Source organism: Schistocerca piceifrons, chromosome 8 (genome assembly GCF_021461385.2).
Source record: "Schistocerca piceifrons isolate TAMUIC-IGC-003096 chromosome 8, iqSchPice1.1, whole genome shotgun sequence".
Lineage (NCBI taxonomy): Eukaryota > Metazoa > Arthropoda > Insecta > Orthoptera > Acrididae > Schistocerca > Schistocerca piceifrons.
Genome location: NC_060145.1, coordinates 330,180,972 through 330,195,970, shown reverse-complemented (window position 1 = coordinate 330,195,970; position 14,999 = coordinate 330,180,972). Strand labels below are relative to the sequence as shown.

Here is a 14,999-nt window from a genome sequence, read left to right as displayed (position 1 = left end):
TGCAGCTCAGGTATCGGCAATACGATCCCTGTGTTGTCAGGGGGCTACAACCTAGAGGGTACATGACGACCCCACCACAACGGGCTGGCTACCGTGCTGGATTTCTGGTGCCATGGAAAGTCCATCATGATCGCTGGGGCAGATGGAGATGCACTATGGGCATAACTTGGACAACCCATCAGGCGTTTAGGCCCAATTTGAGGAATAGTGGGTATGGTTACAACGCCGGTACAATACTGAGTGCCAAGGTCTTAGTGCACTTAGGACCAGTGGTACACCACGTAAGGTGTCCTTCCCCAAAAGGCTCGTACTTCTGTAGAATTTTGAAAAATGGAGGTCAAACCCCAAGGGGGACCAACACATGGAAGGCCAAAACGGTTGAAACTCCTTTTAGTCGCCTCGTACGACAGGCAGGAATACCTCGGGCCTATTCTTACCCCGGACCCGCAGGGGGGTCACCTCAAGATGGCTGCCACATGGAATGTGGAAATACTGTATTGAGATAACTGCATGATCCAGCTGCATACCTGACAGGAACTCAACCCCCTACAGTCACATGAATTACATGGAAGGATAATATGTAGATTACCTCCTGTCCCAAATAATAGTCGCCACTGCTGTCTGAGCTTCCATCGCTGTTTTCAGAGAGCTGGTGTACACGTTTTGTGGTGTCACCACTGCCACCACCACTACTCTCACTGTCACCATGGTTACGAGTAGGTACAAGTGTCTGCAGAGTTAGCACAGGTATATCCTTTGCAAAGGAATCACCGCTGTTGCACTCATCTGTGGACAAAAAAGTCACTAGCACAGGTATATCCTTTTTAAAGGAATCACTGTTGTTGCACTCATCTGTGGACAAAAATGTCACTAAATATTACACACTTACACACAAGTGGTGCTATTTTTTACTCTTACAATGTAATGTCCCAATTAAATACGTTAACAGTTTTATGAAATTTTAAACTTATTTCATTCTAATTTACTTTTTTTCTATAAATGTGCTGTGCAGTCACTTTCATAACTTTGCTGAAGTTTACTGGACAATGTGGAGTGAGCCATCCAAAAACCTACCAAATCATACTCATAAGCTCAAAGTCAAACCTAGCAAGGAAATACTCAAAGTGCTTCATGACATACAACACTCACCCATATCTGTCCTGTCAATCTGTTGTTTACTACAATAATGAATTTTTTTCTTCTATTCCAAAGATTGGTTGTTGACCCATTTCCCAGTTTGTTTGAAATGTAATTCAAGTGTCATCCTTTTGATGTCAGGTCACATTTTTACTTGGCAGTATCTAATCTCTTCTGTCACTATTGTTTTTACATCTAGCTGTCTCATATGTTCACTCTGCACTCTCTCTCTTAGTGTTGGTCCAAGAAGTGATGTCACAAACCTCATCTCAGCTGCTTCAATTCTTTGTTCATCTCCTTATCTTACGATCCAGTTTGCCATTATCATAAATGACAATTTATCCACCACATTCTTAGTGTTATCTTTTCCTCTATAGTTCTACCAAGATATTTGCTTGTATAACCATTTATAGCATTATATCTCTGTATATTCTGAACCATATCTGGATTAGTTTTGTATATTGATATTTCTGTCTTGAGATGTTTAAATGAATTTACCTATGCTTCTCCTCCATTGCCATTACTTTTGTTTTAGCTACACATACAACCATTTGATAAGTTCGTAAAACATTTTTCAATTTAAACACAATGGTGAGAACCATGTATACCCTGGGCAATGCACTACTCCATTAGAAGTATAGCAGATGGAAGAGGGTGAAAGTCAAGTTCCCAGTGCATTACCTGGGGCTTTTCAGCTCAGGGAGAAAATCCAGACAGAAAAAATCATGCAGATATAATGCAACATATCACTTTCGGAAGAATGATGTTTTCCACAACGTTTAGTACCTAACTGATGAATGATGATCGCAACAGTTGAAGAGTTTTATTAGTTAAGCAATGTTGGATCATACACTGTTTGGAAGTTTTTGTTATTGTTTGTGGCTGTACACTGGTATGGACATACGCACTGCATCTTGGAGGTAGACTGGTGATGGCAGTTTTACTATACATTGTGGTACTTGCTGGCTTAGCAGTTATTTCATGCCGCTGCATTCCAGCCTGATGAACTGGAGTGTGCTGTCTAGGAAATAGCACAATGACAATGAAGAGGACATCACAGGAAACAACAAAGAATCTCTTCAGCTATCAAATATATCCGTTCAGTTGTGATATCTGAAATTGTAGACCTGATATCAAGAGTTTATTGTAGTGTTTCTGGTAAACAAACATTAATAAGGAAAGTTATTGTAACTAATGTCAACAATAGATATCACATTAGTTAAAGCGATGTCATACTCCTTTACAAAATTGCATGTAACGTTAAGTAAAATGCTTCCAGTGAGTACTGCACGATATCCAACAAGCAAATTTCAATTAAATTCAAATGAAATACAGCCTATAAGATTCAAATGTATACCAGTGTACGTAGAGACATGAGTAGCCTATGAGAGAGAGAAATGGTTTCCGCAAAATAAATATTTCAAAATAAAAGAAGAGAGAGTACCATGATTTAAAATAGCCACCAAGTGATCTAAACCAAACCACTGCCATGTGGAATCAAGATTACAGTTGACTTAACTCTGGATCAATAAGAACAGTCACAGAAAAACGTAAATAGATTCCCAAAGTGCGTTCAATAAGTAATCCAACACTTTTCTGGAAGCAGGTTGGTTTTAATCAGGATTCCAATACATCATATTATTCCCCACTCTTTTGGTTACAAAAACCTATTTTTCAACATAATCTCCATTCCACGCGACAGCCTCACTGGGAGGGCCTCAACACCACTCTACAGACTGACATTGGAGCCAACATCTTACTGCATCACTAACATCCCCATCATCCCCATAATGCTTCCTGCAGAAAGCACCCCTCATTGGGCCACACAGATGGAAGCTGGAGCATTGAGATTGGGCTATAGAGTAGATGAGGAAGAACAGTCCAATGAAGTTTTGTGAGCTCCTCTTCGGTGCACAGACTTGTGTGAGATAATGTGTTGTCATGAAGAAGGAGAAGTTCATTTGTATTTTTGTGAGGAACATGCTGAATTCATTTCTTCATTGTTGTGGAAAGCAGAACAATTCACTTGAGAGTTGATCATTGCATCAAGAGGGAGGACATTAAACAGAATAATCCCTTCAGAGACTGAGAAGACCATCACCATAACTCTACTGGCTGAGGGTGTCTCAACATTTTCTTTAGAGGAAAGATGGTGTGGTGCCACTCCATGGATTGCAGTTTTGTTTTGTTTCTAGTTTGAAGTGATGAACCCATCATATATGATGTCCAAAGTCTGGCAAAAAAAATTTGCCTTTTAACACTCAAGAAATTCCACATAGATGGTCCGTCATTGCTTTTTATGGTCTAAAAGGTGTAGCACTAGAGAGGCTGCTGATCTATAAGCCAGGTTTCTGCAGTCGATGTAGGAAGTCTTAGAAGGATGAAGAAGTCACATTGAGTATGAAGTTTTACCTGGTACTTCTATTTAAGTTGGTGTATATGAGGTAACCAAGTTAGCTCAGCATCAAACACTTGTCCTAGAAAGCAGTATGTCTCTAATCCATTAAGAAACTCGTTATGATCTAGATTTGGGTAAACTAACTATGGCGCGTATTTTAGAAGTATTTTGAGTGCACAGATGGTTGGCATAGATGAGGCTTTTCTTATGGTGCCCTGTAATACTAAGGTTTCAAGCAGTGTGGTAGATGCAAGTCATCAACATACAGTACGGACACTGTTAGACTGCAGACCTCACAGCCTCTTGTTTGGAAAATGGTTACACTCTAAATGGAGCCCAGGATTTAAGACTGTCAGAAGCATCTTTTTTAACTCAGACAGACCACTGAGATACAATTTTTGAATAAAAACTGGGAGAGAATCTTGAAAGACCTATCAGAGTAGAACAGTAAGAATGATGCCACTATGTGTATCACAGGCTCTTCACAGGTAGAAAAAATGGCTACCAGGTGTTGGCCATTATGATACCAGATTCCTAAGACACAAGTAGACTTGCCTTGTCAGAAATCCATAACATAATTTCGACATCAGTCCATCTTTGAAGTCCAGATCAGCTCACTATCCATTTGAGCCACTTGAACCATTTGCAAAAAGTGCTTGTAAGAGAATTGAGGTGATACTGTCCACTTGATGGTTCTTTCCCAGTTTTAAAATAGGGAAAACAATGCTGTTATTTCATTGTGCAGGCATCAGGGAGAGGAGGGTGGGGGGGAGGGGGGGGGGGGAGGGTAGAGGAGGGAAGGGTACTCATCCTCTTGCCAAAAGTGGTTAAGAACTGCAAGAATACAACATTTGTATTCTAAGAGTAAATGACAAAGCATCTACTTATATATGCAATCAGGGCCTGGTTCATTCTTGAGGCACAGTGCCAAGGCTTTGAGGTGCTCAGAGTTGAGAATCAAGGACAGATAATCTCCTCTCATCTTCTCTGGATATGGAAGGCAGGATGGTAATTGTCAGATTTTGGGGCTTGGTCAAAGTGTGTTGCTAGTTACTCAGCAAATATAATGGGGTCAGATTATATGGCACCGTACTGATAGATGCTCAGGATACTAGAGGATAATTGGTGCCTATAAATACTGTGTATGTTACTTGAGAGGAGGAAATGAATCCAAATAGTGATTACAAATTTTCCCAACACTCCTCCTTTAGACAGGGCAGCTGAGCCTTGAGAGTGATAAATGTATTCTTGATACATGTTGTTTATGTTACTCGAGCCCATACCAGTGTTTTTTATAATTATTTTGTTGTTCCACTATGGAACAGGTTTCTGGCTCTGAGCAAAACTGCACATCAGTAAAAATTGTAGAGGGAGACCAAGGCTTGAATACAGTAAGCAAGTTCAAGTGGATGCAGGTTGTAGAAGCTTGTACAGGACAGATTAGCATGGAGAGCTGCATCAAATAAGTGTTTGGAATGAAGACCACAACATAGAGCCTTGACAGAACAACTGTTTAAAAACCTTTAATTACTCCAATTTTGCCTTTGTGGGTCCTATACAAGGAATAAGTAGGAGATTGTAGTATATCCCTCACTAGTTTACCTGTGTATGAGCTTATATGATCATTCCCTTCACTATACCCACAAAGTGTTACAACCTGGTATTTGTATGAGCTGACTGATACCAGTTGGGACTCAATGATATTGTAGTCATTAGATACTATATTTTTGTATTATATAAAATGCACGATTTTACATTTATGAGCATCTAAAGTAGGTTGCCAGTTTTTGCATCACTTTGAAATCCTACAAAGATCTAACTGCATAACTATGCAGCTTTTCTCAGAACAGTGCTTTGTCAGAGACAAAAGTATCATCTGCAAATGATTGGAGTTGCTACCAGGTCACTACCATGCAATATGAGTGCCAAGGATCCCAAAACATTTCCCAGGGTAATGCTGGAATTTATGTCTACATCTGTTGATAACTCTCCATCCAAAATAACATGCTGCATCCTCCCTACCAGTAAATCCTCCACCCAGTCACAAATTTCTTTTGATACCTCACATGATCCACACTTTCCTTAATAAGTATTGTGATACTTGGTCAAATGCTTTTCAGAAGTCAAGAAATACTGAATATACCTCCTTACAAGTGACTACTTTCTTCATAAAAATACAAAAGGAGAAGAGGCTATCACTCATTCTTAGATGATTGAACAAATGTGACCCCTACTACTTCAAATAACAAATATCTTTTCCAGTCTCACATTGGCTAAGATGCACTGAGCTCGCAACTGATGGTGGCAGCTACCACATCAATCTAACATGCATGGAAGCTGGTGTGAATGTATCTAGTATTTCTGTTTATTTCCTTCCCAATGTGGGATTGTTATAATATATCTATCAAACACTAACTATAATAGATCTACAAATGGTTGGCTGGGCCATTTCCAAGTTCACCTCCTTATCCTTATCCAGGGGGTGTCCAAAACAAACAAAATCTTTTAGTATAAAACAACCAACTCTTTCTGACAAAACAAAATTGGAGGTTATAACTATTAACAACAGTACATCAAAATATGCACAAACTTGATGCTATACATATCACACAATTTCATACACTTTTTCAAAATTCATAAGGGGAGCGTACCCTACATCTAATACATGCATAAATCGGTGTCAATTACCCTTTCTCTTCTTTTGGCTTAATGTTGCCTCCAACTCGAACATCCATTGACAGACATCTGTGTGATGTATTGTGGAAAATTCGGGGAAATACGCTGCCATCATCTCACAAAAACCTTCAACATCAAAAGCTTCTTCCACACTTGCTTCTGTGCCGAGGTCTTCAAGTATACTTACTACATATCTCAAAACAATCTCATCAATAGAACTGCGGTAAAAAAAAAATCTCATTATTAACAAGTACTTTATAAAGGATTGTTTTGCACGTAAAATTTATCTTACCTCCTATACAGTAAATTATCTTCTAAAGGAACAGCACAATTGGATATACATAGCTTTGCTTACAATGGATCATTTACTGTTCACTACGGAAATGGTACTGGAGATATGAGGACTATAGATAATGTCAACATAGTGCATCACCTTCATGAGACTGACAGACTTTCTATTAGTACGCTACACTCAAAACACTTAACAGAAATTTCAGCCAGCAAAAGAATGTACATGATTGGGGAAAAAAAAAAAAAAATCTCTTCCCAGACAATGCCCCATTACTTCAGAAAGAGTATCACAGTCTTTAACAAAATATTTTGTGCAAAATCTAATACATTTATATGCCTTAGATGAGAAGATATTTCACTGATCAAGCACTAGTAATGCTGCTACACAGATGATATTAAATGTGGTTCTGAGGAAATTCCTTTACAGTGAAAGGAAACAGATGAAATACAGGAAGACACATTGCCAAAACAGAATACTGCCAGATTAGATCCAAAAATGAAAATAATGCGTAATAAATGAATTCTTGTTTTAATTCTAGCAAACAAATATAAAGACTACACTGGTAACAACTTATACCTTCAGGTGAAAGTTTCAAACAACAAAAAATATGAAGGCTAATTACTTTTGTTACAAATGTATTTTAGGGTGATTATTACTGTTGTTATGGCATTGACTTCACTGAATGAATCATTCGGTACGCAAATTGTAAGAGCTGCATCAGAATCTGGTTCCGATTCCTGCAACAGGTATTTCTTGTCATTAAAATATAATGTTTCACAGTGGCTCAGATGGTACACGATTCAGTTCCCTGTGTATGTGATAATCTCCATACATGGAATAGGACCTACGATGGGCCTTTCCAATCACCCTTGCAATCGCATGCTCAAATGATACCCTCACGAGATAAAAATTTCTATTACTAGACAACACCCTTTTTTTTGTAAACTTCTAAAAAAATCAGAGAGTATGCTACTTACTACCTTGAAAAAGAACTTTTGAGGTAGGCTATATTCTAGAAAACAAGCTATATCCAATAAGGGTTTCTCATTTACTACTGAAAACTACACCCTGTTCTATGATTGTGTTTAAATGCAAGAACAAAGAGCATTGCATAGGGTTATAGTAGCATGCTGTTGGCAACAGATCAGGAAAAAAAACTTAGTGGCTTACAAAATGCAACAAATTTGCACTACAGGAAGGTATGGTAGAAAACCTGATTCCAATAGATTTGGTTCACTGAATCCACTGCTGTATTTCCTACTAATGATTTTGGAGTTATGCTGATGCTAACTACTTCAACTTCTCTTTTATATACAATACTCAACACAATAAATAAAACAGAGAAATAGAGTCAGATAGTACTCATACCATCTTGAGGCAGATTACGGCATAGTCAGTCAATATAGATCCTTGTACTAGATTTCACCACCTTCCTGCAGTTACATTGTGATACACAGCTGATATGCTCTTTCTGCTCCTTTAATGTGATATTTATGATCATTCTGAGTAGGCCTAAACACTCCTTTGTACCTTAAATTTCTTCTCAAACACTACTTTTCTCATAACGTTCTAACTCTTGTGATAACAAAATGGGCTATTTGGTGCGCCTATATTTCGGCACTACACTAACTACAGCCCCTCTTACCTTACCTAGTACACTGAAACATCAAACGCGACTACTGACCGAAAATAGATTAGCACTCACACTTAGTTACCAATGTTAATCATAAAAAAAGTGTCTGCATCATTCGAAAGACTGGCATCTATGTAATTTTTATGGAAAATTAAGCCTAGTAAATGAAAATATGAATCCACACAGCTTACAACAATAATAATGGTAGGATAAGTTTTTCGATTCAAGCTACGAAACGAATATATGAGATGAAAACTTCCTCTTTGTTTTTATGTCTTTCTCAGACCGCTTATCCAGCAGCGATAAATAATTTTTCCGCAGCAAAATCGCTAACGCTATTTAACATTATTGCATTATGAATACCTTAACTGAGCACTTGGTATGTGCTTCCTCAGGAACTTAAAAAGGGATTCTTTAACAAGATCTTCTTGCTCTGCAATCGTCGGACGATTCATGCTATCTGTAGGAATTCAGTGCCTGGGGTCGCTGTACCTAAAATTGTTTACACCCGTACGGTTAAGCCAGAAACAATAGATCTTTCAACTCAATCGCTCACAGTATCCAAACACACCTTCCCTCCACAAGCTCCTCAAATATATGTACAAATTCAACAATAAAAAGCTTCCGGCGTCTCCTTATTTAACACAAGCGAACTGACTTACAACGGGGGTAAACAACAACTCGCTGACAATGACAGACGACAGTTGCTACATCTGTGAGGAAGAACTGGCACTAGACTCAAAGTAGCAATCAATCAATACATTCATATTATTGAAATAAACTTCTTGTTATACATGGAATTCGTGCGAACTCGTGAAACGAACTTTCGTTCAGTTATGGGAATATACTTATGCAAATACAGTTTCTTGCTTATGTTATTGCTAGGGTCAACGTCCACGAAAAAAGCTCCGAACAAGACGAAAACAATTATCAGCGATTAACCAGAAAGACCTACAAAGCAATATTGGAAGACACTATATTCACTAAAAAATAATATAGTGAAGGTGTTTATTACACAAAGATAATTCTTTATAAAAACGCAATGACTGCGAAATAAATGCAAAAATAGCCTAATATTGTAACATTTTAGTCGTATAATTTTCCAGTCGACATTTCCTAGAATAACAAGTATGCTCCGGACCGGAACTCAAACCCAACCCCATCCCTTCGTGGGGAATGGTCACAGCGCAGAGCTAGCCTTAATTAACGGAGAAATGATGAACAAGAAGCACTTTGAAGTGAAAATAGGTTGTAGTGGTTATTCAGATATGATCACACAGGATAGACTAGCGTGGAGATCTGCATTGTAAAAGTCCTCGGACTGAAGACGACAACAAAAACAAGTTTCAGAATAGCGCACATCCAGTTGAGTAGTGAAATGTTGTCTTCCGCTAAAAACGGTAGCACGTAACCATATTTAATGCGAATGCGAATGTAAAATCACTTGTTCCACATCATTACATTCATAACTGATTGAGCCAGTGAGACAATCTTCGCCTGCTGGGCAGCTAGCAGTGTCCTGCCCACTGTCAGGGAGAAGCAAGTGCAAAAGGGATTGGTGGTGTTGTAGCGCAATTTGGAAAAAAAAATGCCTTTCGTCTGGGATCCGCAGTAATACCTGGATCACTCCGACGACTGACAGAAAAGGTATTAAAAATCAGCCTTGTCCACGAAGTGTTGACAGAAGTTACAGCCTGCAGCATTGTTCCCAGAACTTAATGAGACGCTCTGGTTCTATGCCAGGTGGAATGCTTGAACCAGAGACTTAGGAGGTTCTGTTACAAGCTAGGTTGTGACTTCCTAGATTTGCGCCATAGGGCTGGGAATCGTAGAGCAGTAGTTCAGAGGCGCAATGCATATCAAAGGTGCCCAGAGGGATACCTATGAGTGGAATGCTAAGCGATTTCTTAACTTAGAAATCCAATCTAGATAATGTTGGCTGCCAGAGACAACAGAGTACTAGAGTAAAATCCAAAAATATGGACCCAGGGATGGAACAATAAAAATACTAGTGACCAGCTGCTAAAGCACTCGCAACAAATTCTCTGAATTTGAAAAAATCAAATCAGAGGGCTCATACGATATTAAGTGCAGAAAGTTGACAAATACCTGAAACTGACTGCGGGGGAAGAATCTAACTATGCATCAAAAGATAAGGTAATGGGAAATGGAGGCGTATTTGTTGCAGTAGACAAGGAACTAAAGAAGCTGCATGTAAGATTGTTTGGACAAGATTCGGTATCAAGGACGAGCAAGAACTTATAAATGAGTCCTTCTGAAGACAACCAGACTCAACACCAGATATAACCAAAAACTTTAAGAAAACCTCAGATAACTATTATGTATGTTACCCATGGGAAAAATATTGAAGAACCAACGAGAGGGTAACGTTCTACAAGTCGGAGCATGAAATGTCAGAAGATTGAATGTTATAGGGAAGTGATAAAATCTGAAAAGAGAAATGCTACTGCTCAGTCGAGAAATAATGGGGTCAGTGAAGTGAAATGGAGCGAAGACAAGGATTTCTGGTCAGTTGAGTAATATGAACAGCAGCAGAAACTACACTCCTGCTCATCAATTAACGATAATTGCCGAATGTGGTGCCACACAACGTGGCACTACACAAAACTGGTGCTAATAGCATAGGCACATAGGGAACACACACGACACAGATCTGTAAGTCCATGGTATTGGCGATAAGTTGAGAAAACCGTCCCGAAACACAGGTGCTACAAAACGCCACTGTTTCCTGCGCATGTACCCCGACATCAATATGGGATATGATCACCATGCACACGTACACAGGCCGCACAATGGACTGGCATACTCTGGATCAGGTGGTCGAGCAGTTTCTGGGGTATAGCCTCCCATTCTTGCACTAGTGCCTGTCGGGGCTCCTGAAGTGTTGTAGGGGTTTGAAGACGTGCAGCGATACGTCGACCAAGAGCATCCCAAACGTTCTCAATGGGGTTTAGGTCTGGAAAACAGGCAGGCCACTCCATTCGCCTGATATCTTCTGTTTCAAGGTACTCCACGATGGCAGCTCGGTGGGGCCATGCATTATCATCCATCATGAGGAAGGTGGGTCCCACTGCACCCCTGAAAAGGTGGACATATTGGTGCAAAATGACGTGCCGGTACATCTGACGCATTACAGCTCCTCTGTCAAAGACATGCAGGGGTGTACGTGCACCAATCATAATCCCACCCCACACCATCAAACCACAACCTCCATACAGGTTCCTTTCATGGACATTAAGGGGTTGGTATCTGGTTCCTGGTTCACGCCAGATGAAAACCCGGCGAGAATCACTGTTCAGACTATACCCGGAGTCGTCCATGAACATAAACTGGGACCATTGTTCCAATGACCATGTACTGTGTTCTTGACACTAGGCTTTATGGGGTCTCCTGTGACCAGGGGTCAGTGGGATGCACCTTGCAGGTCTTTGGACGAATAACCCATGTCTGTCCAGTTGTCTGTTGACTGTGTGTCTGGAGACAACTGTTCCAGTGGCTGTGGTAAGTTCCCGAGCAAGGCTATCTGCAGTATTCAATGGCCATCGGTCTTCTTGTGGTGTTGTACACTGTGGATGTCCCATACTGTAGCGCCTGGCCATTGGTCTTCTTGTAGTGTTGTACACTATGGACGTCCCGTACTGTAGCGCCTGGACACGTTTCCTGTCTGCTGGAATCGTTTCCATAATCTTGAGATCACACTTTGTGGCACACGGAGGGCCCGTGCTATGACCTTCTGTGTTTGACCAGCCTCCAGTCGCCCTAGAATTATACCCTTCATAACGTCATCAATATGTGTTCTTTTAGCAATTTTCAACACACAGTCACAATTAGCACGTCAGAAAACGTCTGCACACTTACTCGCTGCACCGTACTCTGACATGCACCAACAGACCTCTTCGTATGTGGACTGCTGCCAGCTCCGTCGACGACCACAGGTCAAATGCGCCGCATCGTCAGATCCCGAGGTGAGTTAAACCCGCAAACCGCCCACCAGATAGTTGTTTCACCATGTATCTGCATTATCCTTAATTTATGAGCATGAGTGTAGTACAACAGGAGTAGAATTCGTTATGAATAGGAAGGTAGGGCAGAGAGTGAGTTGCTGCGAACAGAAGCGAAAGCAACCATCACTGACAACGAGAGTTCAGGTGTGCATGCTGACATCAGAAGCCAATAATGAAGAGATAAAGAAAGTATTTCAGGACACAGAATGTGTAACTCAGTACGTAAAAGTAGATGAAAAATCTAACAGTCATCTGGGATTAGAATGCAGTTGTAAGGGAAGGAGTAGAAGAAAGGATTACAGGAGAATATGGGCTTGGAACTAGGAATAAAGAGCAGAAAGACTGACTGAATTCTCCAGTAATAGCGAATACTCTGCTCAAGAACCACAAGAGGAGGAAGTGTAGTTGGAAAAGGCTAGGAGACATGGGAAGATTTCAGTTCGATTACATCGTGGTCAGGCAGAGATTCTGAAATCAGATGTTGGTTTGTAAGGTGTACCCAGGAGCAGATATAGACTCAGATCACAATTTAGTAGTGATGAAGAGAAGGCTGAGATTTAAGAGATTAGTCAGGACGAATGAACATGCAAAGAAGCGGAATATGTAAGTACTAAGGAACGAGGAGACATGCTTGACGTTCTCTAAGGCTATAGACACTGCGATAAGGAATAGCGCAGAAGGCAGTTGAAGAGAAATGGACATCTCTAAAGAGAGCAATCACAGAAGTTGAAAAGAAAAATATAGGTTCAAAGAAGGTAATTGAAAAGTAACTATGGGTAAAAGAAGAAATACTTCAGTTGATTGATGAAAGAAGGAAATAAAAAATAATCACGGAAATTCAGGAATACAGAATGAGGAATGAAATAAATAGGAAGGGGAGGGAAGCTAAGGTGGAAAGAAACTGAAACAGAAATGATTGTCAGAACGACTGACTCAAAAAATAAAGAAGTCAAAACTACTTTCTGTGAAATTAAAAGCTAGGGTGGTAACATTAAGAGTGCAACGGGAATTCCACTGTTAAATGCAGGGGAGAGAGCGGATAGGTGGAAAGATTACATCATTGAAAGCCTCTACGAGGACAAAGATTTGTCTGACGTGACAGAAGAAGAAACAGGAGTCGATATAGAAGAGATACAGGATCCAATGTTAGAATTTAGAAGTGCTTTGGAATAGCTAGGAATGCTTCGGATAAGACAGTAGGGATAAATAACATTCCATCAGAATTTCTAAAATCGTTGAGGGAAGTGGCAACAAAACGACTGTTCACGTTGGTGTGTAGAATGTATGAGTGACGATATACGATGCTACTTTCGGAAAAACATCATCCACACGATTCCGAAGACTGCAAGAGCTGACATGTGAGAATTGGCAGACAATCCACTTAGCGGCTCATGCATCAAGCTGCTGACAAGAATACTACAGATTAGATTAGATTTACTTTCATTCCAATTGATCCGTAGTGAGGAGGTCCTCCAGGATGTAGAACATGTCAGAAAAACAACAATACATGACAAATATTTACAACTCAAACAAATAAGATAATGTATCATTTCACAGGTCCCAAATGGAATGATCGTCATTTTTTAATGGACACTATGAAAAAATCATTTTACAAATACTAATGTACAGAATTTAAAATAACAAAAGTTTTTATTTATTTATAATGTAATAAACGTGTAATACAACTACTAAAATATTTACAATGAACACATTACTGCACTGAAATGGTGTAGAAGTTAGATTGTACACACACACACACACACACACACACACACACACACACACACACACACACACACATTTACGATGAACACATTACTGCACTTTTAAACTGAATTTCATTGGTTGTTAAGCTTTTTATGGCTGCTGGCAAGTTATTGAAAATGTGTGTTCCTGAATAATGCACACCTTTTTGTACAAGACTAAGTGACTTTAAATCCTTGTGAAGATTATTCTTATTTCTAGTACTGATTCCATTAATTGAGCTGTTGGTTTGAAAAACTGATATATTTTTAATGGCAAATTTCATTAAAGAATAAATATATTGGGAAGCAGTAGTTAGTATCCCTAGTTCCCTAAACAGGTTTCTGCAGGATGTTCTTGAGTTCACACCACATAACTCTTACTGCACATTTTTGTGCCTGGAAAACTTTAGCTTGGCTTGATGAATTGCCCCAAAAATAATCCCATATGACATTATGGAATGAAAGTAAGCATAGTATGCCAGCTTTTTCACTTTTATATCCCCTATGTCTGACAATTCGCATTGCAAATAGAGATTTGTTAAGACGCTTCCGCAGTTCTGTGGTGTGCTTTTCCCAGTTGAATTTATTATCAAGCTGTAATCCCAAAAATTTAACACTGTCCTCTACTTCTATCTGCTTGTCATCATATGTTAGGCATATAATCGTGGGACACCCCTTACAAGTTGTGAACTGCATGTAGTGTGTTTTTTTTCAAAGTTTAGTGACAGCTAGGAACCAGTGATTAATGTCCACCAATATTTTATTAGCTGATCTTTCTAGGACTACACTTGATTTGCTATTTATCGCAATGTTTGTATCATCGGCAAAGAAAACGAGCTTGGCATCTGGTAATGTTACTGATGCAAGGTCATTGATATACACAAGAAGAATGGAAAAGAAAAATGAGGATGTGTTAGATTGATTGATTTGCAGAAGAGGAACAAACAGCGAGATCAGCGGTCCCATTGGATTAGGGAAGGATGGGGAAGGAAGTCGGCCGTTTCATTTCAAAGGAACCATCCAGGCATTTGCCTGAAGCGATTTAGGGAAATCAGGGGAGGCCGAAATCAGGATGGCTGGACACAGGTTTGAA

General features: G+C 39.7%; 1 protein-coding gene across 1 annotated transcript in view; it reads right to left on the bottom strand.

The window, feature by feature from the left end:
- The window catches only part of LOC124712007 (CUE domain-containing protein 2), a 108,384-nt gene extending 99,557 nt beyond the window's left edge, over positions 1-8,827 (bottom strand). The window contains exons 1-4 of the mRNA XM_047242295.1: positions 8,708-8,827; positions 8,500-8,628; positions 6,224-6,429; positions 590-786 (exon numbers count right to left, since the gene is read on the bottom strand). Coding sequence (XP_047098251.1) covers positions 590-786; positions 6,224-6,429; positions 8,500-8,591 — 495 coding nt within the window. The 5' untranslated portion in view covers positions 8,592-8,628; positions 8,708-8,827. The remainder of the gene's footprint in view (positions 1-589; positions 787-6,223; positions 6,430-8,499; positions 8,629-8,707) is intronic.
- Between the last annotated feature and the right edge of the window lie 6,172 nt (positions 8,828-14,999).